The 22904-nt window shown below is 38.7% G+C and overlaps 1 protein-coding gene across 1 annotated transcript in view; it reads left to right on the top strand.

Annotated features, from left to right (window-relative positions):
• Window positions 1-20587: 20587 nt before the first annotated feature.
• rspo4 (R-spondin 4) overlaps window positions 20588-22904 on the top strand; it is a 43924-nt gene continuing 41607 nt past the window's right edge. Inside the window, exon 1 of the mRNA XM_042498450.1 lies at window positions 20588-20672. Coding sequence (XP_042354384.1) covers window positions 20588-20672 — 85 coding nt within the window. The remainder of the gene's footprint in view (window positions 20673-22904) is intronic.

The following is a 22904-nucleotide window of genomic DNA, read 5'->3' on the forward strand; positions in this document are numbered from 1 at the left end:
CATATAATGACTCATATTAAGGCTGCTATAATGAGTCAGGTATAATGTTTGGTTACAGAGTCATCGAAAGTATTTCTAGGATGATTTTGAAAGTGGTTCGGAAATCCTGATAAATATCAGGCAACAGCATCTTACCAGAGAGGAGTTTTGGAGGCATAGTCACAGTGTGACTAATAAAGTGCACAAAAAGACACAAACAAATATTGAATGTGATATATTTCAGAATGCACTAAATCAAAAACATGCAGAAAAAGATAACATTTTATCATTTAACATAACATTTCGTTGGAATCTGCTTCCCGCTGTGACTGTGTTCTTCTCAAGCCAAATATATTTTAGTTCCCACGTCTCCTCTCTGTGTCCTCTAACAAAATTGATTAAAAGCAACATAAAAAACACACAAAAAATCCCATTACTTAAATATATAATATTGTTTTGGATAAGATCATATTCACTTTTTTACAGCTTCTGCTCATTCTACAGGTATGGGGGCACGGTGTGATGTTTGGCTTCTGCCAACTAGGGTGAAAACTATGTACATCTGTTGATTTGCACTGTGCAAATACAGCTTTAGAGGCCTTTTTAGCTACTTAAATATAAATCATATGTATATTCACTGATTGATGTCTTTATTTCTAACATGTAAAATATGCAAAAACAGTAGTTGATTCATATATGAATCATATGTACATTTTTGCATTTTCAAAGGAGAGCTAGGCAGTTTTAAGTGTCTGAGTGTTTTTTTACATTCAGTTTCATATACGACTATATTATTCAACTCATGAAACTGCTTTTATTTTCGTCTTAATGTAGCACTGCAGATTGATTCAGAAAATCTGCACTTTGTTATCTTACAGTGATGAAATGTGAGGTGAAAAAAGATAAACTGGCTGCTGGATGAGACGGATCGTTTAATTTGAAGCCTCTGCTAAAAGAGTTTGCCGAGGCTCTTTGTGCCCACACACCTGATCTCATTATGTGGTATCTCTACATCAGTTTTACTCAAATCTGGCCCCTGGAAGAGTGCCAAGTGGCCCTCCCAACTATTTTCTAATTCACAATGAAAATTAAGTGATTCACACTGGGAATTGTTTTTGTACTTTAAGCATATGTCCCAGAGTGCATAACACATCATAAAAATAGAGCCGGTTTATCAAAAAAGTGCCAGTGGAGGATCCCCCGCATCCCCTGACAGAGGTCCTAGCTACAACCATAATGTCCTTAAATCCCAGAAAAATCCTACAAATGTCATAAAGTCCAACAAATGTCCTAAATCACACAAACGTCCAAAAATCATACAACTGTCCTTAAATCCAAGAAATGTCCAAAAATCCTAGAAACATCCGAAAATCCAAGAAATGTCCTAAAATCCTAGAAACATGGATGGGGCTGCTGCGACTGGCCAGGGGGGCTTGTCATTTTGCAAAAGTGGCCCCAAAGCAAAGCCAGCAGAGTCTCCCTGATTTAAACCAAGAGGTGGACTATTTTGGTGTCAAAGCTGGACTCAATTAACTTTTTCACAACCCACACCATCTTACACAAACTGACAAATACACAAATATCACACACACAAACACACACTCTGACCTGTACTGACATCTGGATTCTCTTTACCCACACACACACACAACACACACACACACACACACACACACACACACACACACACACACACACACACACACACACACACACACACACACACACACACATTTACTGAGCATGTGTGGGTTTAAATGCATGCCTATGTGTGTAATCATGGATATGATGTAAATGTGTGTACGTGTGTGTGTGTGTGTGTGTGTGCGTGTGCGTGTGTGTAATACCACCACTTGTTGCCCAGTAGTTAGTTCCCCAGCTGTCTTTTCTCTTCTGTTCTCATGTTGCTGCTGGTTTTAATCTGCTGTTTTTATGGGAGCCCTTTTAACCTGCGCCATAGTGTGTGTGTGTGTGTGTGTGTGTGTGTGTGTGTGTGTGTGTTGTGTGTGTGTGTGTGCGTGTGTGTGTGATGTTGTGTGTGTGTGTGTGTGTGTGTGTGTATGTATGTATGTGTGAGCGTGTCTTTTAAACTATTATTGAATATGAGTAATGAATTTGGATCGCTGACATTTTAATAAATGTCCACTTTCCCTCCGTGCGCTCTTATCATCGTCATTATTATCATTATCAGTTCTCAGTATTAAAGCTGAGTTCCAGCAGCATCATTAGAACAGAGATCAGACTGGTTGTAAACAATCCCAAAATTACCCAATAATCTAAACTACTTATGCAGTGACTCATTACCCAAACTGTTCGTTGTAAACATTGTTTTTTTGTAGAGCTACTTTAACTCTGGAGGAACAATAAATAACTTCATCTGGGGTTATTACTTCAATATGATTTGCTTTAGCTAATTGGATCAATGTTGAGATAGCCACCAGACTCCATTAAAATAAACATTAATTTAAGTGTGTACAGAGCCAGCATGCTGTCACATCATTTTACTGTCACATCTTTCAACCAAACCAGAGCTGGTGATTTTTGGAACTGTAAAAAGATGAACCAAGATGCCATTTGAGTTTGTTTTGTTTCTTTGATTGAAGTGTGTTTTATAGTGATAAAATTACTGTTTACTTTGAAACCTGGATCAGCTTCACTTTTCTTGTGCAGCGTTCAGACGCCTTTCACAAGTATCTCTCTAACTGGTTTTATTTACTTCAAAAACATGGGGGGAAAGGCAATATGCAACTTGGTAAATGCTCCACAAATAACAAGCAATTAGTAGATTAAGAAAATTATTTATTTATTTATCTATTTAAAGATTATTTTTTTGGCATTTTAGCCTTTATTAGATAGGACAGATCAATAGCGTAAAAGGGGGAGAGAACAGGGACGACATGCACCAAAGGGCCTTGAGCGGGAGTCGAACCTGTGGCCACTGCAGCAAGGACACTGCCTTTATTCATGTGTCGCCTACTATAAACTATAAACTAAACTATATTTATGGCTAATTATCATGATTATACAAATTATGTCACAAAATATTGTAACTTTAATGCACTTTTTTAAGGTCATTCATTTTTAAACTTTTTTTCCTTTTCTTTTCTTTTCCATTCTGTCTTTTTTTAAATATAATTTTCAGATGATTTTCTTATAGTTTTCATTATTTTTTTCCTAAATTAATCTTCTTTCATTGCTCATTGCCTTCTTCCCGTGTTTTTGAAAGAAATCAAACCAATTTGCTAAGGTCTAAAAGGGTTCACCACTGAGCTTGGTTTTGTTATCGTTTGGTGATTGTATGATTCCAAGCATTTTGAAGCATTTTGTAAAGTCAGTTTCAACATGAGCGCTTTAAATGAACCGTTGATCCTTCTGATGTTTAATAATCAGAATGATTGACATTCTACCACGATGATGGTTTGCAGAAATGTGATTAATTCGTGGTATGCATGCTACAAATATCCACCACTGTGCATAATTGCGGCTGCTCTGGCACAGTTGCAGAACCTCAGCGATGCAACACAGTCAGTGAAATTGCTCTTTCATTATCATATTTCTCATTGACAGGTCTAATAAGTGGTAGAGGAGCACAAATATGGATATGTAAACCAATGTTAAAGGGCAATGCTGCATCCACTTATGGTGTACTCTGGGTGTGGAAATGAGGCTCTTGCCCGTGTGCCCAGCGTCAAACTGATCGAGATTTATAAAACAGAGTCAGGCGTACGCACGGCTTTATAAATCTGATGAAAAGAATGCGTTTGCACATGTCTGGCTTTGTCCATACACATACTTTGAGTTATGAATCTACAGTTTTATGAATTTGGCCCCAAAAGATCTGAAAAATGGTCCAGTCTTGACCTTTAAAACTTTATCTCGGTACCGATGAGAGGGCAAAAAAGAACAGAAGGCAGGAAATAGTGAACACGAACATCTGATAGAAGTAAAGTGAGATTTTAGAAAGAGAGACAGACACAGAAATAGAAAATAAGAAACAGTCCTCAAGAACAAGAGAAAGGGGCACAGTGATAAGACCACAGCCAGATGGTGAGCGAGCGAAACCCAGAAAAAGATGGAGAGAAAGAAGTGACCCATGGGAAAAAATGTATGTTTTTCAGAAGTGCGCGTTTAAGGGAGTTGAGTCAAATAGATTTACACTGCAACCATTTAAACCAGCAACACATGGTGCACCTGCGATCGTGTGTGTGTGTGTGTGCTGAACAGGTTTGTAACAGGTCCAGCTCCAACAACAGACTTGATGGCCTCGGGGTTTTAACGCCGACTGTGAACCGTAAAGCGCCCCGCACGTGTCTGTCTTTGTTGATGTCATTCCCTGTCATCTCTCTGCTGTCAGCCATCAAATAAAAGCATTAAATGTTCAAATATTTCTCAAAAGTAGAGAAAAGGCAGGAGCGCACATGTTGAAAGCCATTCAGTGAAGTCATTGCTGATTTGATCAGTAACTTCATCATAAAAAGAGTATTTCTGAGCATTTCTATCCTTTAAAAACATGAGCTGACCAAAAGCACCCTCACTGGATCCTTCAAGTCAGTGATACTCAACCTAAGGCCTGTGGGCCACCTGGGTCCTTAAAGTGTGCCTGATGCCCCCCCCCCAAACATTTTCTAATTCACAATAAAGTTTGAGGGATTCACACTGGGGATTGTTTTTGTACTTTTACTATACTTAAGGTGCCAGAGTGCATATAACAGCATCAGAATAGAGCTTGTTTATCAAAAAAGACAAAGGTTCTAGCTCAGCCCCTGAAATCCTACAATCCAAGAAATGCCCTAAAATCCTGCAATTTTTCTAAAATCCTAAAAACATCCTAAAATCCTATTAATGTCTTGAAATCCAAGAATTGTCCTAAAATCCAAGTAATTCCATGAAATCCGAGAAATATCCTGAAATCCTAGAAACATCAAAAATCCTAGAAATGTCCTAAAATACTAAAAATGTCTAAAATCTGAGAAGTGTCCTAAAATCCTAAAAACATGTTAAATCCTTGAAATGTCCTAAAATCTTTAAAATGTCCTTAAGCCTGACAAATGTCCTTAAATTATACAAACATCCTGGAAACATCCTAAAATCATAGAAATGTCCTAAAATTAGATAAACATGCATGGTGCTGCGGGGACCGGCCTCTTGCCAGCTGTCAGTTTGCAAAGCAAAGCAGGTTGAGTATCCCTGCTCCAACTCTGTTTTGGGGAACACTGCTTTAAATTATGTCTCCACTGAGTTTGACTTGTAGCAGTTGGGGTAGCATCACTTTTGTAATAAAAAGTACCTTCATGATTTTCTTATATTATATTATGTGCTACAATGCAAAACTAATCAGTCTAATCGTTTCTCTTCAAATTATCTAATAAATCTCAGGCCGGGGTGCTTGTTACTGTATTAATGCATGATGAATGTCTGCAAGTGTTGAGTCTGTGCACCCTAAAGCAAAGGATACTCTGCACGCAGCAGCGTTCCTGCTGCTAAGATGATCACATCAGGCTTGTTTGTTTCTTACGACCTCAAAACAGCATGTGATTTCTTTTTTCCCTTTTTGCTCTTGTCATGAAACCTGTGTGGAGCATGTTGCGTGATGCCCCTTTATTTCCCACTGAGATGATTGAGTCAAGCTTGTTATGTCGACACAAGAGGAATCTGGGTTTGGAGACTCCATGGGAGCTCCGCTTCCCATCCAGCACAAACTGAGTCACTGCACCAAGGAACTGATTTGTTCCATACATCCCTAAGCAGAGAATAACATGTTTTTATTGGTCCCGTTGGGTAATGAACGAATGGCTGCAATGTTGGTTCATAGTTTGGTACGCAGGTACTAAACGTGGTGTTCAGTGGATGCTGTTATCTCAGCACCCTTTAGTGCCATGACAGCATGAATTTTATGGAAAGTTCTTTTATTTATTTATTTTTTTACAGCTCCGTATCATTATTATTATGAATCCATTTATCTTTTACTACTTTGACAACTTTACTGCTGAGATCTGGCAATGTGGCAGCATCATTACACCAAGAAACCTAACAGGGCTCCAACACAAGCTCACACACAATCACACAGGTTGTAAACAGTGATGGAAGAAATCCTCAGAGTTTTTACTTAAGTAATAGTAACAATACAACATGGCAGAAATACAGCAGAATACTTATCAGCAAAAGTCCTGCATTTTTTTATTCAGTAGGTTTCAGTATTCAGTAGGCTTGGGCAGTATGTAATATTTAATAATTTAATTACTTTCTGAAATTTCCCCAGGGTGTACAGTATATGATGTTGTGTAATAAGTGTAAGTGAGTAGGCTACTTAGTTTCAGCTTTTTAGACTAATAAATACACAATAGAAACCCAGAAAGTGTTAAGAAAAGTAATATTCTCATACGTATTTTACGTATTTAACAAAGAAATAAAACTATACACCTTCTGAATTTGACTGTCTCTCGATCATTGGTGATTGACCATGCCTGATTGCCTCATTAACTCAACATAAAACACACCTCATTCAAACAACAGAAACAAAATAAAACTAACCCAAGCAATCTTGGATACTCTGTCCACAATCATCACCACTTTGGTCGAAATACATCCCTAATTCAACAAGTTTGATGTTACATACACGCTGTTATTCTACACACTATCCGCTGCTGATGGCCGCCAGCTGTTTACAGTCCCGTAACTTATCTTTCTACCAGGTGTTGCAGTGTCTTTCAGCTCAGTGTTGCAGACTGGTGGTGCGTGCTGTGCACTACATACAATGACTTAAATGGAAAGAGGAGCACCCGTATTTGTGATGGCACTGAAAAACATAATTTTACCCTAGTTTACAGTAACACTGTGATACCAACCAGGCCTAGAAGTCACATTGCGAAATCACATCTGATTGTCTGACTGTTTTGTCTCTACAATGTCGGCCTCTGATCGGAAAAATTGCCGAAACTACAAAAATAAGGCGCATTTTCAAGCAAGAGTGAACTTTCCTTGCGGCTAACTGTGGGAAACATCAACCCTTCAAGTGTCAGAGCCAGGAGGATATAATACAAACAATAAACAGATGGAGACAGATTAGCTACACCTTGCTAACACAAAGTAGAACATATTCGATGCTTTCTGAGCAGCATGAATTGTTTAAGATGTGGATTCAGCACGGTGTTCCTCTGGGATGTTGATTGATGCTGACTTGACAGCATCTCTCACTTCTTGCACAGGTTTTGGCAGCACGTTGACTGTGTAAATGCAATTCTATCACATTACAGAGCTCTGTTTTGGGTAAAGATTATGAGCCAAATTAAAGTTGTTGAGTACTTTGCCTGCATGTCCAAAAGGGTTTTATCATGCAGCAAATGTGTTTATATGAGTAGACAGCAGAGAATGGCAACATTGTTTCTTCTTCTTCTTAATTTTTTTCCCCAAATGTATTTATTCATTGTCTTTTGAATGCAGTTTTAATGTTTCCTTAAATTAGAATTAGTCTTTCATGTACTTCTATTTGTTACATTTCCCACCATTCTTTTCTTATAAATGAGGTTTCATGAGCTTTATTTTCAAACTGTAAACTTTTGAGCCACCACCTGCTGTTTAGAACATATCACACCTTTTTTAATGTCTTTGCTGAACAAGGTTTTTCAGCATGTTTTTATTTACCAATGATCAAACCATTTTAGTGCAAAAATCCCTGTAAATTAGCTGTTCCTGAGATGTTGAAACTGGTGCATCTGGCATCGATAAACCCACCACATCATCTATTGAATAAAACATTTTCTTCGTTCTAAACTAAGTGAATGCGAAGTTTAAAAAATATTCTGTGTATATTTAATCCACTGGCCCAGTATTTTTCCTCCTCCTCTTCTGTGTGTGTGTGTGTGTGTGTGTGTGTGTGTGTGTGTGTGTGTGACTGTGCCACGTAAAACCGACATATTTTATATCAGCCCATATACCTGGCTCAGGGGGTCCCCATTCCTTTTCATTACCCGCCTTAACTCTTCAGAGCCCATTAGTATGAATTGAGCACCTGTCAATTTCAGCTCTTTTATATCTGTCTTTTATCTTTGGACATCAAGGCACGAAATAAACACAGCCGCCTGTTCTCCAGGGTGTATCTGTTTCAAAGCTTCTAGTGATGGATGAGTGTTTCTACAACAGGGCGTCTCTTTCTCTCCAACCTGCGTGTATGTCTTTGGGTTCAAGTGAGTTTATATTCAAATTTTATTCTTATATACTAACTTTGTCCTTTTTATGTGTCTTTATTATGCTGAAGCTATTACATTATTTTATTAAAATTTTTATGCAGCAGTTTTGGCACTTTTTGAGTGAGTTGAATTTTCAAAATAAGGTATCATCCTGAGCCATGTAGATACAGTTTAAACAAATACTGAAACAGAGAAAGAAATGGAATAGCAGGAGACTAGGGTGAAAATGCATGCACATTATGCCATTTTGATCATGTATATAAATGCATATCTGTGACTCTAAAAGTGCTGGAGTCTTAAACAAACTTCAGTACACTGTGCTGATAATAGGCCAACCTCTACTGACTGCAGGACTCTGACTTCAACTTTCAGCAAACTTCTGTACTTTCAATCATTTTACTCAGAAATTAAAAACTTCTGAGTAGGCCTACAGACGTGACCGCGCTGGAACTTGCTGTTGGACATGTAATATAACAATGAAAATATAATGTTATCATCCTAATTTTAATTCAGCTTACAATTAAGACATTATTTCCTTGTTGACGATCTCTTTATTTATCCTGAGTACAGTAACTTGAAAAGTCTGTTAAAACGCGAGAGCTACAAATTAATCATCAATAATCAGTCTGATGATCTATGATGATAATTGTGGCATCACCTTGAAGATGGTTTACAGCAGGGGTATTCAACTAGTTATTATTATCATTTATCAAACTTTCCAGCATTATATAAAAATTAAAAACTCCATCTTAAACAAACTTCAGGTAAATTTAAGCAAATTGTGCTGAAAACAGGCCAACCTCTCCTGACTGCAGGACTCTGACCTCAACTTCCAGCAAACTTCTGTGCTATTAATCATTTTACTCTGGAATTAAAAACTTTTGAGTAGGCCTACTTCTCCTATAGCTGCCCACAGCCTGCCAACAATCCCAGTTAGAGAAAGGATGAAAATAAGGTCATTTGCTTGTGGCCCCAGGGCCCAAAAACATTACATCTGCCCTTGTTAATAATAACGAGAGCTCAGCGCGAGCGGCTGGATGAGACACAGAGCGATGCATTCTTGTGTTTCTAAATAATTCATCCAAAGCCTGATTAAACGTAAACACAAAGTAGCCTGTAGAAATCTAAAGAAGTTACTTTCCACCTCTGTAAAACTGGCTGTTTCAACGCTGTGGCTGTCAAACACTCAGCTGTTCTACAGTCCAAGTCGTTCACTGCATTTAGTTCACCGTAGCGCTATTCTTATTGGCTGTTCGTGTTGTCTGTCAAAACATGGCTGGAATGCGTTCTATTGACATTCTATCGACTACGTCTAATATTTCAATCCAGTAAAAGTTATATTATTATTATTATTATCGTTATCGTTTTATCACCCAGCCCTAGTGTACAGTTGTACTTCTCTGCTGGAAAGTATGTGTTAGAATATTACTTTTCTTAACATTTTGTGGGTTTGTATTGTGTATTTGTTGGTCTGACAGGCTGAAATGTGAAATTCCAAGAAGGTACCAAGGTATAAAATATTACATACTGCCCAAGCAAATTGAGCTAAAAAATCTCTCTAAATAAGATCAATCAATATAAAAGAATAACAACAATCTGATTACACTTTCAGTGCTAACTTTCAATGCTTTAGAATTTATGAAACTTAATAGTATGATCACATTTTTCAAGTTCCTTACTAGCCAGTAATACAGTATACAATATATACAAATTTGTGTCATTATAATGGTCCTCTACTCCAAGATTGGAAATAAACTTCATAGTTGAGATCATAAACAAAATCTACTTCGTTATATTAACCAGAACTTTTAAATAATTATATTTTGTAAGTGTTGTTGTGTCATAAAGCCACTAACTGACAGTTCACAGCAGTAGAATAGCCCCCCCCCCCGACCGACCAATTGAGCTGAGTTTACCTCTCAGTGCCCACAGGTAAGTAAATACTGCAGGGAAGCAGCAGCAGGGTGCTTCATGTGGAGGCATTTATCACAGCTGCATACCGCTCATATCTCTATCGTAAATGACCTGAAATGTTCAGACTTTTCTTCAAGCTCCTGATAGGAAGAAATGAGGGGTGGAGAGTACACCAGATATATTTGGGCACTATTTGACACCGTCTGTGAAAAGCAAAAAGCTATATAAAAGTGCAGTTAGTTTTTTTCAACAAAAATGACTTGAATGTCCTACATATCCATGATTCATAATAACTTCAATATTTAAAACCATATTCAGAGTTCAATTGAAACACTAGAAAATGTGCATACAGTATGTGGATGTAAAGCTCTGTGCATGTGTAATTTCATGTTCTGATCTATGAGTGTTTAGGGTTTTTGTGTTCGACCAGAGACTTTGGTCTTCAGGGAAAACAGCCAGGAGTCGAGGTGTCAGAGATACGATGTGCAGATAAACTCGCGTTACCATGGGGTGCCAATAAACAGTCTATAACTCAAACACGCACACACACACACAGCATCTGTTGCACATTTACCCTGTGGTCATGGCCTTGTGGAGCCCCCTGTTTCTCTCCCTCTCTCCCTTGCAGGACAGCTTTTCTGATCACTCTCGCTCTTATGTGTTTTCCACAGAACAGCCTTCATTCTCCCCTCTTCCTATCCTTCTCTTCATCAGCTGTCCTCTGTTTCCTCTCTCCATTGTCCCACTGTCTCCTCTCATTCATACCTCAAATTATGAGATTTATATCTTAAACCGTGGGGAAGGCAGATTGGAGACGCCTTTATTTTCTGCTGGTGTCACCAGTGTCTTCTTACAAATTTATCAAACTCTGGAAAACCACAGAGGCTATTAAGTGGACATGAAGAATGTTTTTGAAGTAACTTATTTAAGCAAGTTCATCTGTGATGTGTCAAACTTAAACATTACATGGTGCTCTTTCAACTACACGGCTGTTTTTTATGTTCCAGCTATTAAAGGCCCAGTATGTAAGTTTTAGGGGGAAATACTGATAGAAATGGAATACAATACAATACATTTGTCTTCTTTAGTGTATTATCACCTGGAAATAAGAACCACTGTGTTTTCATCATCTGAAAATGAGCCATTTATATCTACATAAGGAGCAGGTCCTCCTCAACAGAGTTCAAAATAATGCACCACCATATCTCTACGGCAACCCAGAGCAGACAAACCACTGTAGTTTTGACCCTAGTTAGCAGCCTCTCCACAATTAGCTGACAGCATTGAAAAAACACATTTTTTTTCTTTTTTTACATGAAACTGCTTTATTCAGTGTTTTTTTTTTTTACCACTGTATGTTTTCAAATGGAAAAGACATCTGCGGATAATTCGGCACCAGGTAAAAACCTCCTGAACAATTAACAATAGGTGGGTTTCCCTTAACCTGCAAATTGTGCAAACTGAAACAGCAAATATGAAAAATGCCTAATGGAAATGCGTAAAACCTGCAACCTGCAATGGAAACACTTTTTTTCGCTTTTATAGGTCACATGATGTACAACAAAGAGGGTGAGTAGAAACTGGCTCCCTGTGGCAGGCGCTACAGGAGGTGTTGCTGCATCGCATAACTCTTTAAAAGTTGAGCCGATCATCCTGAAGTGAATCCACAATTTCTTATAAGAGTTTCTATTGAGTGATGTTGTGCGACTCCTCCTGTCACGATAACATTCCAAGAAGCATGGTGATGGATGTTCAAAACATCAGCAGGTTTAGTTCTACTGCAGCCACCGCACTAGCTGTCATTTCCAATCGAAGACGATGTAGGCATCTTATGCGAGCAATAATGGAAAGGCAAGCCCCTTACACATGAGAGCAGCCACGTATGATGGATTTCTGGGAGGTGATAGTACTCGATTCCACAGAGAAAAATGTGGATTCAAAACTTCCCGATGATCCGCTCAACTTATGAAGAGTTATGTGATGCAATCACACCTCTTGTAGCTCCTGCTGCATCATGAGGGAGCCAGTTCCTACTGACAAGCACACAGCCATAGCATCATGTGACTTATAAAAGCAAAGGATTTCCACTGCAGTTTTGTGAAATACGACTTTTTGGAATCACTTAAAATACCACCTCATACATGTTAAAACTTTTTTTTGCAATAAATGGGAGTTTTGGGGAAATTGACGTGTTTGCATTAGGCATATTTTATATTCGCAATTTCAATTTGCACAATATGAGGGTTAATGGAAACTGCCTGCTGATCTCCAGCACTAGAGTAGGCCTACTCTCTGTATTATTTATTCTCTTCTATGTAACATCAATGCAATGGCTAAAGGTTTATTTTTTGGTTGCATCTATTTCTAATATTCTTCACACAAACTGCATCAAAGAACAAAACAAACCTCGATGGGGGACACAGTCCAAACCTCCACAGCAGCTTTTTATCTGATCAAGGATTTAAGCCACAGAAACTTACTCACTCAGAGGATCATTTAGTTTCACAGACACACACACACACACACACACACACACCACACACCACACACCACACACCACACACACACAACACACACACACACACACACACACACACACACACACACACACACACACACACACACACACACACACACCACACACACACACACACACACACACACACACACACACACACACACACACACACGCCTGCACACAAACTCTGCATGACCTTGCCTTTGAATCCCCCTTCCGTTGCTGGTTTCATTCATCTGCCCGCTGTGAGGGAAATGGTTACAATCACACTGAGGGGGTTTGTAGATTTCCTCTTTTTTTTCTGACAGTTCCTTCACACAGAGGACGCTCACTGTACAGGCTAAAGAGGTCCATTCATTTTTTTATGCAGACAACTGTGTCTTTGTGTGTGGACAAACCTGTACCCTGAATGACTGAATTTACTGCAAATGTGGATTTACAGAAAATCCAACATATTCTCATGTCAAGTCATCACATACTGCTGCTTTGTAGACCTCTGCATCTACATATTACGCTCTAGGTATCCTTCATCTGCTGTTGATGTTCTGGACTCAACATTACCTGTCAGCAGTTATCTAACATTACTGTAGACTGTATCAGAGGAAGAGCGAGGCAGTCCCATCTGACCGGAAGCATCCGTTAAAAAATAGCTGAGCAAAATTCTGCCTGATGCTCTACCTGTGTCTGCAGCTATGGCAACCAGCTTTTGGTATACTGCCGTTCCCTGGAAGTAAATCAGCTGTCAAAGATTCTACAAGGACGCACAGTGAGACAGGGATACACTCATCTTACACCACCCACACAAACTGTGTGATACGGTATTCAAGGCGATGGAGATTATGATAGTGAGTGGACGTACACTGGAGCGACGTACTGTCTTATCAAACTAACTGAATCACACAGGCCGCCAGAGTGGCTGTTAACGGACTGTTATTCTACTGGTACCATAATTAATGGAAACACACGGATAAATATTCATGATACTAAGTAGGTGGTCTGCACATAACAGACCTAGATAACTTGCAGTCTGCAGGGCAATATTGTGTTGCTGTTGTGTTGACAAGGTGTTGCTTAGCAGCACTTCAGTTCCAGCAGTTGCAGAACTATTTGTGTTGGTTGAGCCAAAACATCATTAAGTAAACAAACAAATCATAACCTCTTGTTGCTTATTACTGTTAACTAGTAAATGGTGCTTGTCCAACTGTTGTATAAAAGCAATATCACACTCAGAGTTGTGCTCACACCCCTTTGTCCATCTTGTCACCTGTGGGACTACAATGGGGCTTGACTTCCTGGTATACAACTAATAAAAAAACAGATCACAAAAAAGGGACAATTACTGGAACTGAGCCATCATGTTATCAGTTTCACCTGTGCTTTTCCTACTAGTCAAAAGTCAAAATGTCTGCTGTGAAAAAGGTCAACTAATTGCGAACTGGCACATGTGGAGCAAGAACACACATTTTTATTCCTTTTTCCAAAATAAATGACGGAGTGACTACAGGCCCCTGCTGCCAGTGCTGGTTGAAGGTTGACTGCTGGTGAAATACCACGACAGAGAACAAAGTGCTTCACCCTCTAACCCCCATGATCAAATCAGGCGCCAACTCTGTGTATCTGTGAAGTTTAGTGTGTGTTAACAATGTGTTTAGTGTCAGTCTGTCAGCAGCTGGTTAAGTTTTTGTCTGTAGGCTGAATAAACGTCTGTCAGTCAATAAAGAAGCAGCAGCTGGGCATTTTAATGCCCTGCTTCAGTCACTTTGACGGGGAAGTCTGTGCACTCTGATGTGGTCAACCTGCAGCTTTCAACAAAATGATGCATTGATATCAGACTCACGAGAGACTGAGCTGCTGACACACCGATGAGGCATTTCAAAAATGCTCCTCAAATAGTTAATTTGCACTGCTGCATGTTTAAGTCTGTGTATTTAGTGGCAGCTGGTTACAAGCATTAATGTTACAAAGACGGGTTGTAAAGTTTTTCTGCACTTGTTAGGAACAACAGAGTCTCCACTCTGTCATTTCCTCGAGGACTTTTCCTTAGACTACAGATTTGTAGTGTTCCTTAGCCTTGAGACTCAGGAAATGCGTGCAACAGAGCATTTCTGTAAGTCAAACCAAAATGCTATTTTTCTTTTTGGTGAGCGTGCAGACCCTTTTATGGTCCTTCACCTAATTGTTTTTTGGACTCTAATCCCCTGAACTCTGCATGTTTTAGTGAGTTGTTTATATGGTTTTTTGAGTTCACTCCTCTATAAAACATATTTTTTCCATTATCGAATGACATTCCCTTTTTTTAAATGATGAGGAGATGCACAGCAGTGCCTACCAATAACATGCACATAACAGGGATGAGCAACCTGCTAACAATCCCCTCATTTTGATATATTTAGTGACAAAAAGGAAAACGAACTTACAATTAAAGATAACTTGGTAACATAGCCAACATAACTTGTGGGTCTATGGCTCTGTAATGTTATTTACACTACAGATGTTAGTGGAAAACTGCACTTATTTCTATGCCGCAATTGGACATGACCTCTTACTTAGGTACATTTTGCAATTTTTTGTATTTGTTGGGTATGTAAAACATGTAATAAAACAACAGGTTGCATCCAGTTGCAATGGTATCAATATCACATGCAGTGGGGCATCACAAAGCATCGCTATCTGACAGCCTGGGGATGAGAATAGGCTGTAGCCTGCTATTATTTAAAGCCTTCTTGAAAGGTATTATGATTAGGGCTGTACCTGACTCAGAATTATGTCAGTCGAATCAGATTCTGCTGTTCAATAATATTTGACAATTTGGTTTTTTTTTTACATGTCAAGTTTTAAAGTCTAAAAGTGGCTCAGCGGGACATTCAGTGTAGTAAACAAGCTAACAGCGCTAATGAAGGATCAGAATTGAGCCTCAACATTTTTGCAGACAACAGATAACAAACAAAAGCCAGAAAATGTGTCATAATAACTTGCTGTGAGCTGTAAGTTCACCACTTCTTCACGTTACAGTGTGGTCTTTTTTCTGCCTCTGTGCCACTGCCTGCATGTCCACAGCTGCTTGTACCAAACAGTAGTATTAAAGAAGAAGATTCAAAACTCCGACTTTTAAAGGGCTGCCCTAATTATGAATAATATTTTCATTTTAACAATTGGTCAGATGACTGTATGTGAAAAGATTTGAGATGAATCCAAAGAGAATAACCCATCTCCAGCTGCGTTTCCCCATCCAGGGATTTTAACATCTTTTACATCATTGTTTTGGTTTTAGTGCTCATAACTTTTCTGCTTTAGTTCACTCATCATGCTCTTATCAGTCTCATTTCCGGAGGCAGCAGCTGTTTTGAGTAAAAGCTCTGATAAGCCTGTACGCTACCCTGCCATATCAGCTTTATCACCTTAACAGAAGGTGCAGAAGGAAACAAGCTGCCACCCTGAACCTTTTTATTTTTGATGCAATATCAGAATCATAAGCACTGAGCTCTCTCTCAGCACTGATTAAGTGAACCCTGCAGAACTGAACCACCACTGTCTGTTTAAAGCATATGTACTGCGTCTACACTGTCAGTTGTGTTTGCGTATATATATAGAACAAAAATCGCTCAATCTTGCTTTCAACCTGTTCGGAATAGCCGACTCTCAGAGTAGGAACAAACTCCCCATCAGTGCCAAGCAGACGGAGACAGTGAGCTCCACATACCAACAAGAGATCTCCTTACTTACATGTAACGTCTCTCTTGTTCTAATTTCACCACAGGCCACAGTTTACTCTGTCCAAACCCGTAAAAAGGCTGTGGCTGCAAAATATCTAAATAAAAATTACAACCAGACTTAATGTGGAAGCCTGACAGTCACTAAGGGGATTCCAGTATTGCTAAATGGGTGGGGAGGGAAACAAATTAAAACCTCGTATCTCAATAGAGACGTCTCTGTTGGAACTAGTTAACGACAAAAGCCACATTTACAGGCTGACAGCTTTTGTTTTTGACATCTCAGCTGTCTGTTTATTCCAGAGGCATCTTGGCCTGACTTTTAGCTACACAAACAATTAAAGCATGCAACATGAAAACAAAGAGAACCCATATTACAGTTTTAAGTCCTCACACGAGTAACCAGAAAAACAATCTGATGTATGCTTGGCACAGTGGGCCCCCCAATACAATTGCTGGTCCCCCACTGGCCCCCTCCTGGTGAAAATAATTAGAGGCCAACATTACCATCTTCAAGAGGCTGTAGCACTCTATTTTTTTCACAAGATACCAAGACCTTCGCTGGTATCTAACTTGACAACCTAAAGCATCCAATGGTACCATCCATGTCAACTTGAAGAACCAATACCAATAAATGTTTTGTTTGTTATTTTTCACACCTCATCTGTCATGGCTTTTGGTTTTGGTGTGTCAGCCCCAAACTTTGTCAGTGGCCCCATCTGTCACTGGGCTTTAGCAATATCGTGGTATTACAGTACACCAGGGTATTTAAAAATCCAGAATATATGTTTTTCAATACCATCATGAATACAGGCACTCCTCTATTTAAATCACTGTATGCAGTACACAGCACGCACCACCAGAGCTCAGTCTTCGGCCTCTACTGGTGGCTCTTTCTGGCTATTGTATTTATGCTTCAATAATCATAAAAGTGTTGTTCATTTACAGAAATTATCTTGCTGAACAAAATGTGTAAGTATCATAAACATATGTTTGCCACAGAGCTAATTTTCTGCAATTATCCAAAATCCAATTCGTTTTTTGACAAAGGAACCAGGGCTGCAGCCTCCTATGTGGAAACTGGTTGTAAAATTTGTTCAACACTGAGAAACAATGTGGATGGGTTTAGGCAGATGGTCCATAGGAAAAAGATCATGTTTTGAGTTAAGAAAAGTACTTTTGTGATATTATGGACGCGTGACATGACGCTTGAATTAAAGTTACATAATGTTACCTTAAAACTAGGTTTTGATGATATTATGGTACACCAGGGTATTTATAAAATTTGATATCATGCCAGTCCTACTATCAGTAAACTCAAAACAAATCTTTAGCATTCAGAAGAAAAATAATAGTAACAAATAAAAAAAGAAAAGTGTGAAATTGTAATTTGGGTGTTTCATTTCAACACAAAGTTCATAGTAATTTATGCTCTATGTTTCACTGCTACTGGCTAACCACTTGAATTTTAGGGCTTTCAGCTGGTTTCTTATCCTGATCAACCTCCAAGCAGCAGCAGGATTTAATATCTTGCTCAAAGGCACTTTAGAGATTAATCCATTAGCTGCTGGATGGATCAAACCTGTGACCTCTCCTTTATGGGTTTGTTAGGCCACCCTGACTGCTGGAAAAAAAAACACACAAAAAAAAGTACTCCTGTTTAAAAGACATGAGGTCGTCGTTCAACAGCAGCGTGTGTGTAACACTCAAGGCATGCGGGCATGCTGCACTTTTAAAGCTCAAAGTTCATCAAGGGAGACTCTTTGTTCAACAGCGCATCTGACTATTACAAACATCTCTAAATGATTTCCTGGAAAAATATTAAAAGCTTTCGCAAGCATCTGCTGGTCTCAAAAAACATTAGGAAGACATTTGTGGAAAAGACGCTTCCCAAAGGTTCTTCAAAGCTATTTTACTTTTTAGAGTGTACAAAAACAAAGTTTTTCTCAAGTACATAAAACTGCATCTTTGATCTGGTAATGAAGTGAGTCAGTCAGTAAATCAGATTTAGTTTAGAAGAAAATGAGTCTAAATGGAGACATGACATTAAACATTAAAGTTGTACTGAATAAAGAGAAAGGACAAACAAGGGAGGATAACATGCAACTAAGTCAAAGTCAAAGCCACAACACTGAGACCACATGGAGCTAACACACTAAAATATACATTAAATAAAAGAGAGAGTCTGATTTATCTTCAGTTTCATGCAACTTGATGATCTAGTTAGATTGTTTTTATTGTGCTCTTAGTTGAAAGAAAACTCTGCAGTTGGTAGATGCAATTTTTAAATGTATATGTGGGAAAACAACTAAAAGTTTGTTGATCAGTGATTTAATTTACCCAACCCTGCATCCTAGAATTTTTTGTTTTTTAACCACTAATTTGGAACAGCAAATACATATCAAATGATACATAATGCCGTCTGGATTCTATATTTTTAGCAACATAATAAGGAAATGTTGTTCATTAAGGTATTTTCTGAGTAGCAAAATTTTCTTTAACAACTTTTTTTATTTGCTTGTAGCGACTGAAGTATGATTAAACTTCTCTCACAGTTAAGTTTATGCACTCACAGCTCTCTGTTATGCAAAGTACAAAAGCTGACCAGTGGTTTTGAGTTAAACCTACCAAAATATTTACAGCACCACAGGTGGAGATAATGGTTCACATGTTATGTACACATATATCTCCTAAGAGGAAGGTTTATGATCAACTAAAGGCGGGTTTCCGTTAACCCTCAATTGCGCAAAGTGAAATTGTGAATATAAACTGCACCTAAGGGAAACACATCAATTTTGTGCACCCCCGCCGCCGCCAACAAAACCCTCCCATTTATCGCCAAAATTTTTTACACTCCCATGACATGGTATTTTACAGTATTTAAAAAAGCCATATTTTGCAAAACTGCAATGAAAATACTTTTTTGGCTTTTATAGGTCACATGATGCTATGGCTATGTGCTTGTCAGCAGGAACTGGCTCCCTCGGGCATGATGCAGCAGGAGCTTCAAGAGGTGTTACTGCATCTCATTACTCTTCAAAAGTTGAGTGGATTATCCGGAAGTTTTGAATCCACAATTTCTCTGTGAAATCGTGGACAATCAGCTCCCAGAAATCTCTCATAGGTGCCTGCTCCCACATATAAGGGGTTCGCCTTTCCATTATTGCTCCATAACACACTTACTTCACCTTCAAATGGAAATAATGACGGCTAGTGTGGTGGCTGCAGTAGAAATAAACCTGATAATGTTTTTAACATCCATTACCGTGCATTTTGGAATGTTATCGTGAGAGGAGTCGCCACATAACATTACTCAATTGAAACTCAGTCATTGTGCAATTGTGTTTTATCAACAAATTTTGCTCAAGTTCTGCGCAAATCTGTAATGGAAACCCGCCCATAGACTCATGAGTATACTATATCTGTAACTGGAAAACTGTCTTTAACACAGGCTCTTCATCTCAGACCTGTAAACTGCAGACGTACCTGACTCCTTTCCCAAACAGGCACAACAAATCAATTACAGAAGCATGGTGAGCTATAATCAAACTCTGAACTCTCAGCTATGCTGTTCGCCAGCTGTTTTTCTTCCTCTTGGGGTGGTCAAATTAAGTTTACTGACTGCCCACATTTAATAGGATTGCCACAGAAAACCCATTTGCCCAGTGCAGGCAAAGAAAATAAACAAGGATAATAAAAAGAAGAGACTGAACAACAATAGATAGAGCCAGGAGGAGGGGGCTAAAGATCAAGCTGCAAATATGGAACCACTTAGGCCCTGAGAACCCTATAAAGGGTTAAAGATGGCTACGGGATAAGTGGAGCTCGTTTATCGCAAATTTGACAGTGGTAGTTAAATGGTGAGTTTTCCCTCCAAGCTGCCAGTCTGGGGAAGCAGCCGAGACTCTGCGCTCTCCTCACCTCCGGTCTCTCTCCTGTGCTCCTCTTTTGTTGTTTATGGCCGCCTGCCTCCTCATCTCAGCCCTAAATCTTCTGCGTGAAACAGGACAAAGAAGAAGAGGATTTTCTCTCCTGTCTCTCTTCTCTTCCCTCACCTTTACAATCATCTTTCTCATCGCTGCTTTGGGCCTGCAAGATTATCTTCTCCACTTCATCTCCATCTGCCCCGTCATCTTTTAAACCCCCTCTGTCTTTGCCCTTTTCCCTTCTCATCTTTTTGCTGTCCTTCGCTGTGGAACTAAATCTTGAACCTGCCACCCCGGGAGTCCCTGCAGATGTCCGCAGCCTGGCGCTGAAGCGGGCGCTTGCCAGCAGCCCAGATGCATTTGCGACTCTTTGCCATTGTGATGTCCTTGCTATGTGAGGTGATCAAAATGGGGTCTGGCGTCATGCAGAAGCAAAGTGGTGAGTACACCGGGGAAAACAACCTTGAACGGGATTCGGGGGATGTGCCTTTAAAATGACATTTTCTGTGTTGTAAACTGTCCACCGATTCTTAATGGTAACTGAGCTGATGTTTAACATGATGGAACTGGATTCTGTACGTTAGAAATAAAATGTAAACATGCAGAAATCCTGCGACTAAAATGCTATAATTCCTTGACAATGTGAGAAATTTACAAATGACTTAAATCAGTGGTTCCCAACTGGTGGGTAGTGGTTCAGAAGTGGGTTGGGGATCCATTCTGAATGGACCCTAAGTAAATGTGTCAAGTTTTTTAAAAATTCACTTTATTTGGAAGTAAAGACCTACACTGTAAACTCACAAGCTGATTTTACTTTAAAATATGTATGAAACCGATTGACTTAGTGTTATATGATTGTAACTATTAGTTTTATAGCAACATCATATCTTATTGTTAAGTTTACTTAAATTTTAGCCGTTTTCACTTAACTTTAAAAAGGACGAGTGAATTTAACTTGCTCTTTATAAGTGACAGCAACTTAGGTTTTTATGGAAACCAAGTTAGTCAGACTTCACTGAACAGTTTCATGTATTTATGTCATGATGAAAAGGATTTTGCATGTGGAGGAGTTGCAGGCATGTGCATAATATGCAAGTTTGATGGACTGTTGTATTAATTTTTGAAGTTGGCTGAAGCTTGATTGAGTATTGATATTTATGATAAAATGTAATGTTGAAATCTTAAAAGATAAAGACATAGTCTAAATATTTCTAGTATTCCTATTTAAAACCGTTGTTTAGTTAAATCAGACTAACTTGGTTTGATTAAGTTGCTATCACTTAGTTTATTTTTTCATTTCTTATTTTTCAGTTGACTTCACAAAATGAAGTAAATACAAAAAATAAAATAAAATCAAGTAAACACAGATGTAAAGTGAACATAACAAAAGAATAGTTACGGTTACTTACGTCTTTACAGGGGTTCTTTTTTCGGGAGTTTTTCCTTGGGTGATGTGAGGGTCTAAGGGCAGAGGGATGTCGTACACTGTAAAGCCCTCTGAGGCAAACCATGTTTTGTGATAATGGGCTCTAAATAAAATTGACTTGACTTGACTTCTTTTTAAGGCGATTGGTTTCTTGGACTTTTTTAAGTAAGATCAACTTGTCAGATTTTACAGTGTTTGTTAACCTCATTTGTAACACCAACCATTTTTTGTTGTTGTTTTTCTGTACAGCAACAATTTTATTGCCCTCTTCTTGGTAGTACTTGGCCCAATAACATGCTGCACCTTTGCTGCGTCACTGCTCTTGAAGCAATTCTATGCACTTTTTTGGTTGCAGTGTTGTGCTTCATTATTGCATTATGTTTTATTTCATTGTGTTCTAAGCCCATGTGTTGTTTACATTTTGTGAAATTAAAGTGAATAGATCATAGATCTTAGGTGTGGACCTAGAATTAATGAATCAGGAGAAATGTGGAACCCGCGGCTGGATTAGTTGGGAACCACTGACTTTAGTAACTATAATTTTAACTTTGAAGAGACACTAAACCATTTTAAAAAGCTGTTAATTACATAATTAATTTTACAACAAAATTACAAATTGTATTATTATCGACTGTATAATCATCAAGTGGATACAGCAGGTGTTTGAAAAAAGCTGAAGGTAATTATTTGACTGTTAATTTCACTTAAAATGTGATGATAAAAGAGCAAAAACAGGTTTCTCAGCACAGGATGTTTTTCACTATTATAAATCTACAATTACAAAAACAAACATCAATGTTAATTTATTTTTATCTAATTCAGGATAAATGACAATAAATTAAGAGGTTTGGTGTATTGCTCAATGGCCCTTCAACAAGACAGCTTTAGACAACAGTCACCACAGCTATAGATATTCAACACGCAATACTTGTCATATCAAAATAACTTTTCCATCCAGTGCGCCAAATCCAGAAATCAAACGCTTTTGTATCGCTCTACAAGACAAGCTGAATCTAGATCATCCATTAATCTTAATATCATTTTGCCTCCCACTTATTTCTTTCTCGCAGTTATCACGGGCTGAATTGTCGCTCCTTGTTAAGCTCTGCACCAGCAGACGCTCCACAGTGTTAGAAGTTCACCGCAGAACCAGATTTGTGAACTAATGAGTCCTTATGAAATCCCCCTGCTCATTGAAAACAGCCCCGACCACCACAGCCACACAGGTATGTGGTGAGCCTCACG

Source organism: Plectropomus leopardus, chromosome 2 (assembly GCF_008729295.1).
Source record: "Plectropomus leopardus isolate mb chromosome 2, YSFRI_Pleo_2.0, whole genome shotgun sequence".
Lineage (NCBI taxonomy): Eukaryota > Metazoa > Chordata > Actinopteri > Perciformes > Serranidae > Plectropomus > Plectropomus leopardus.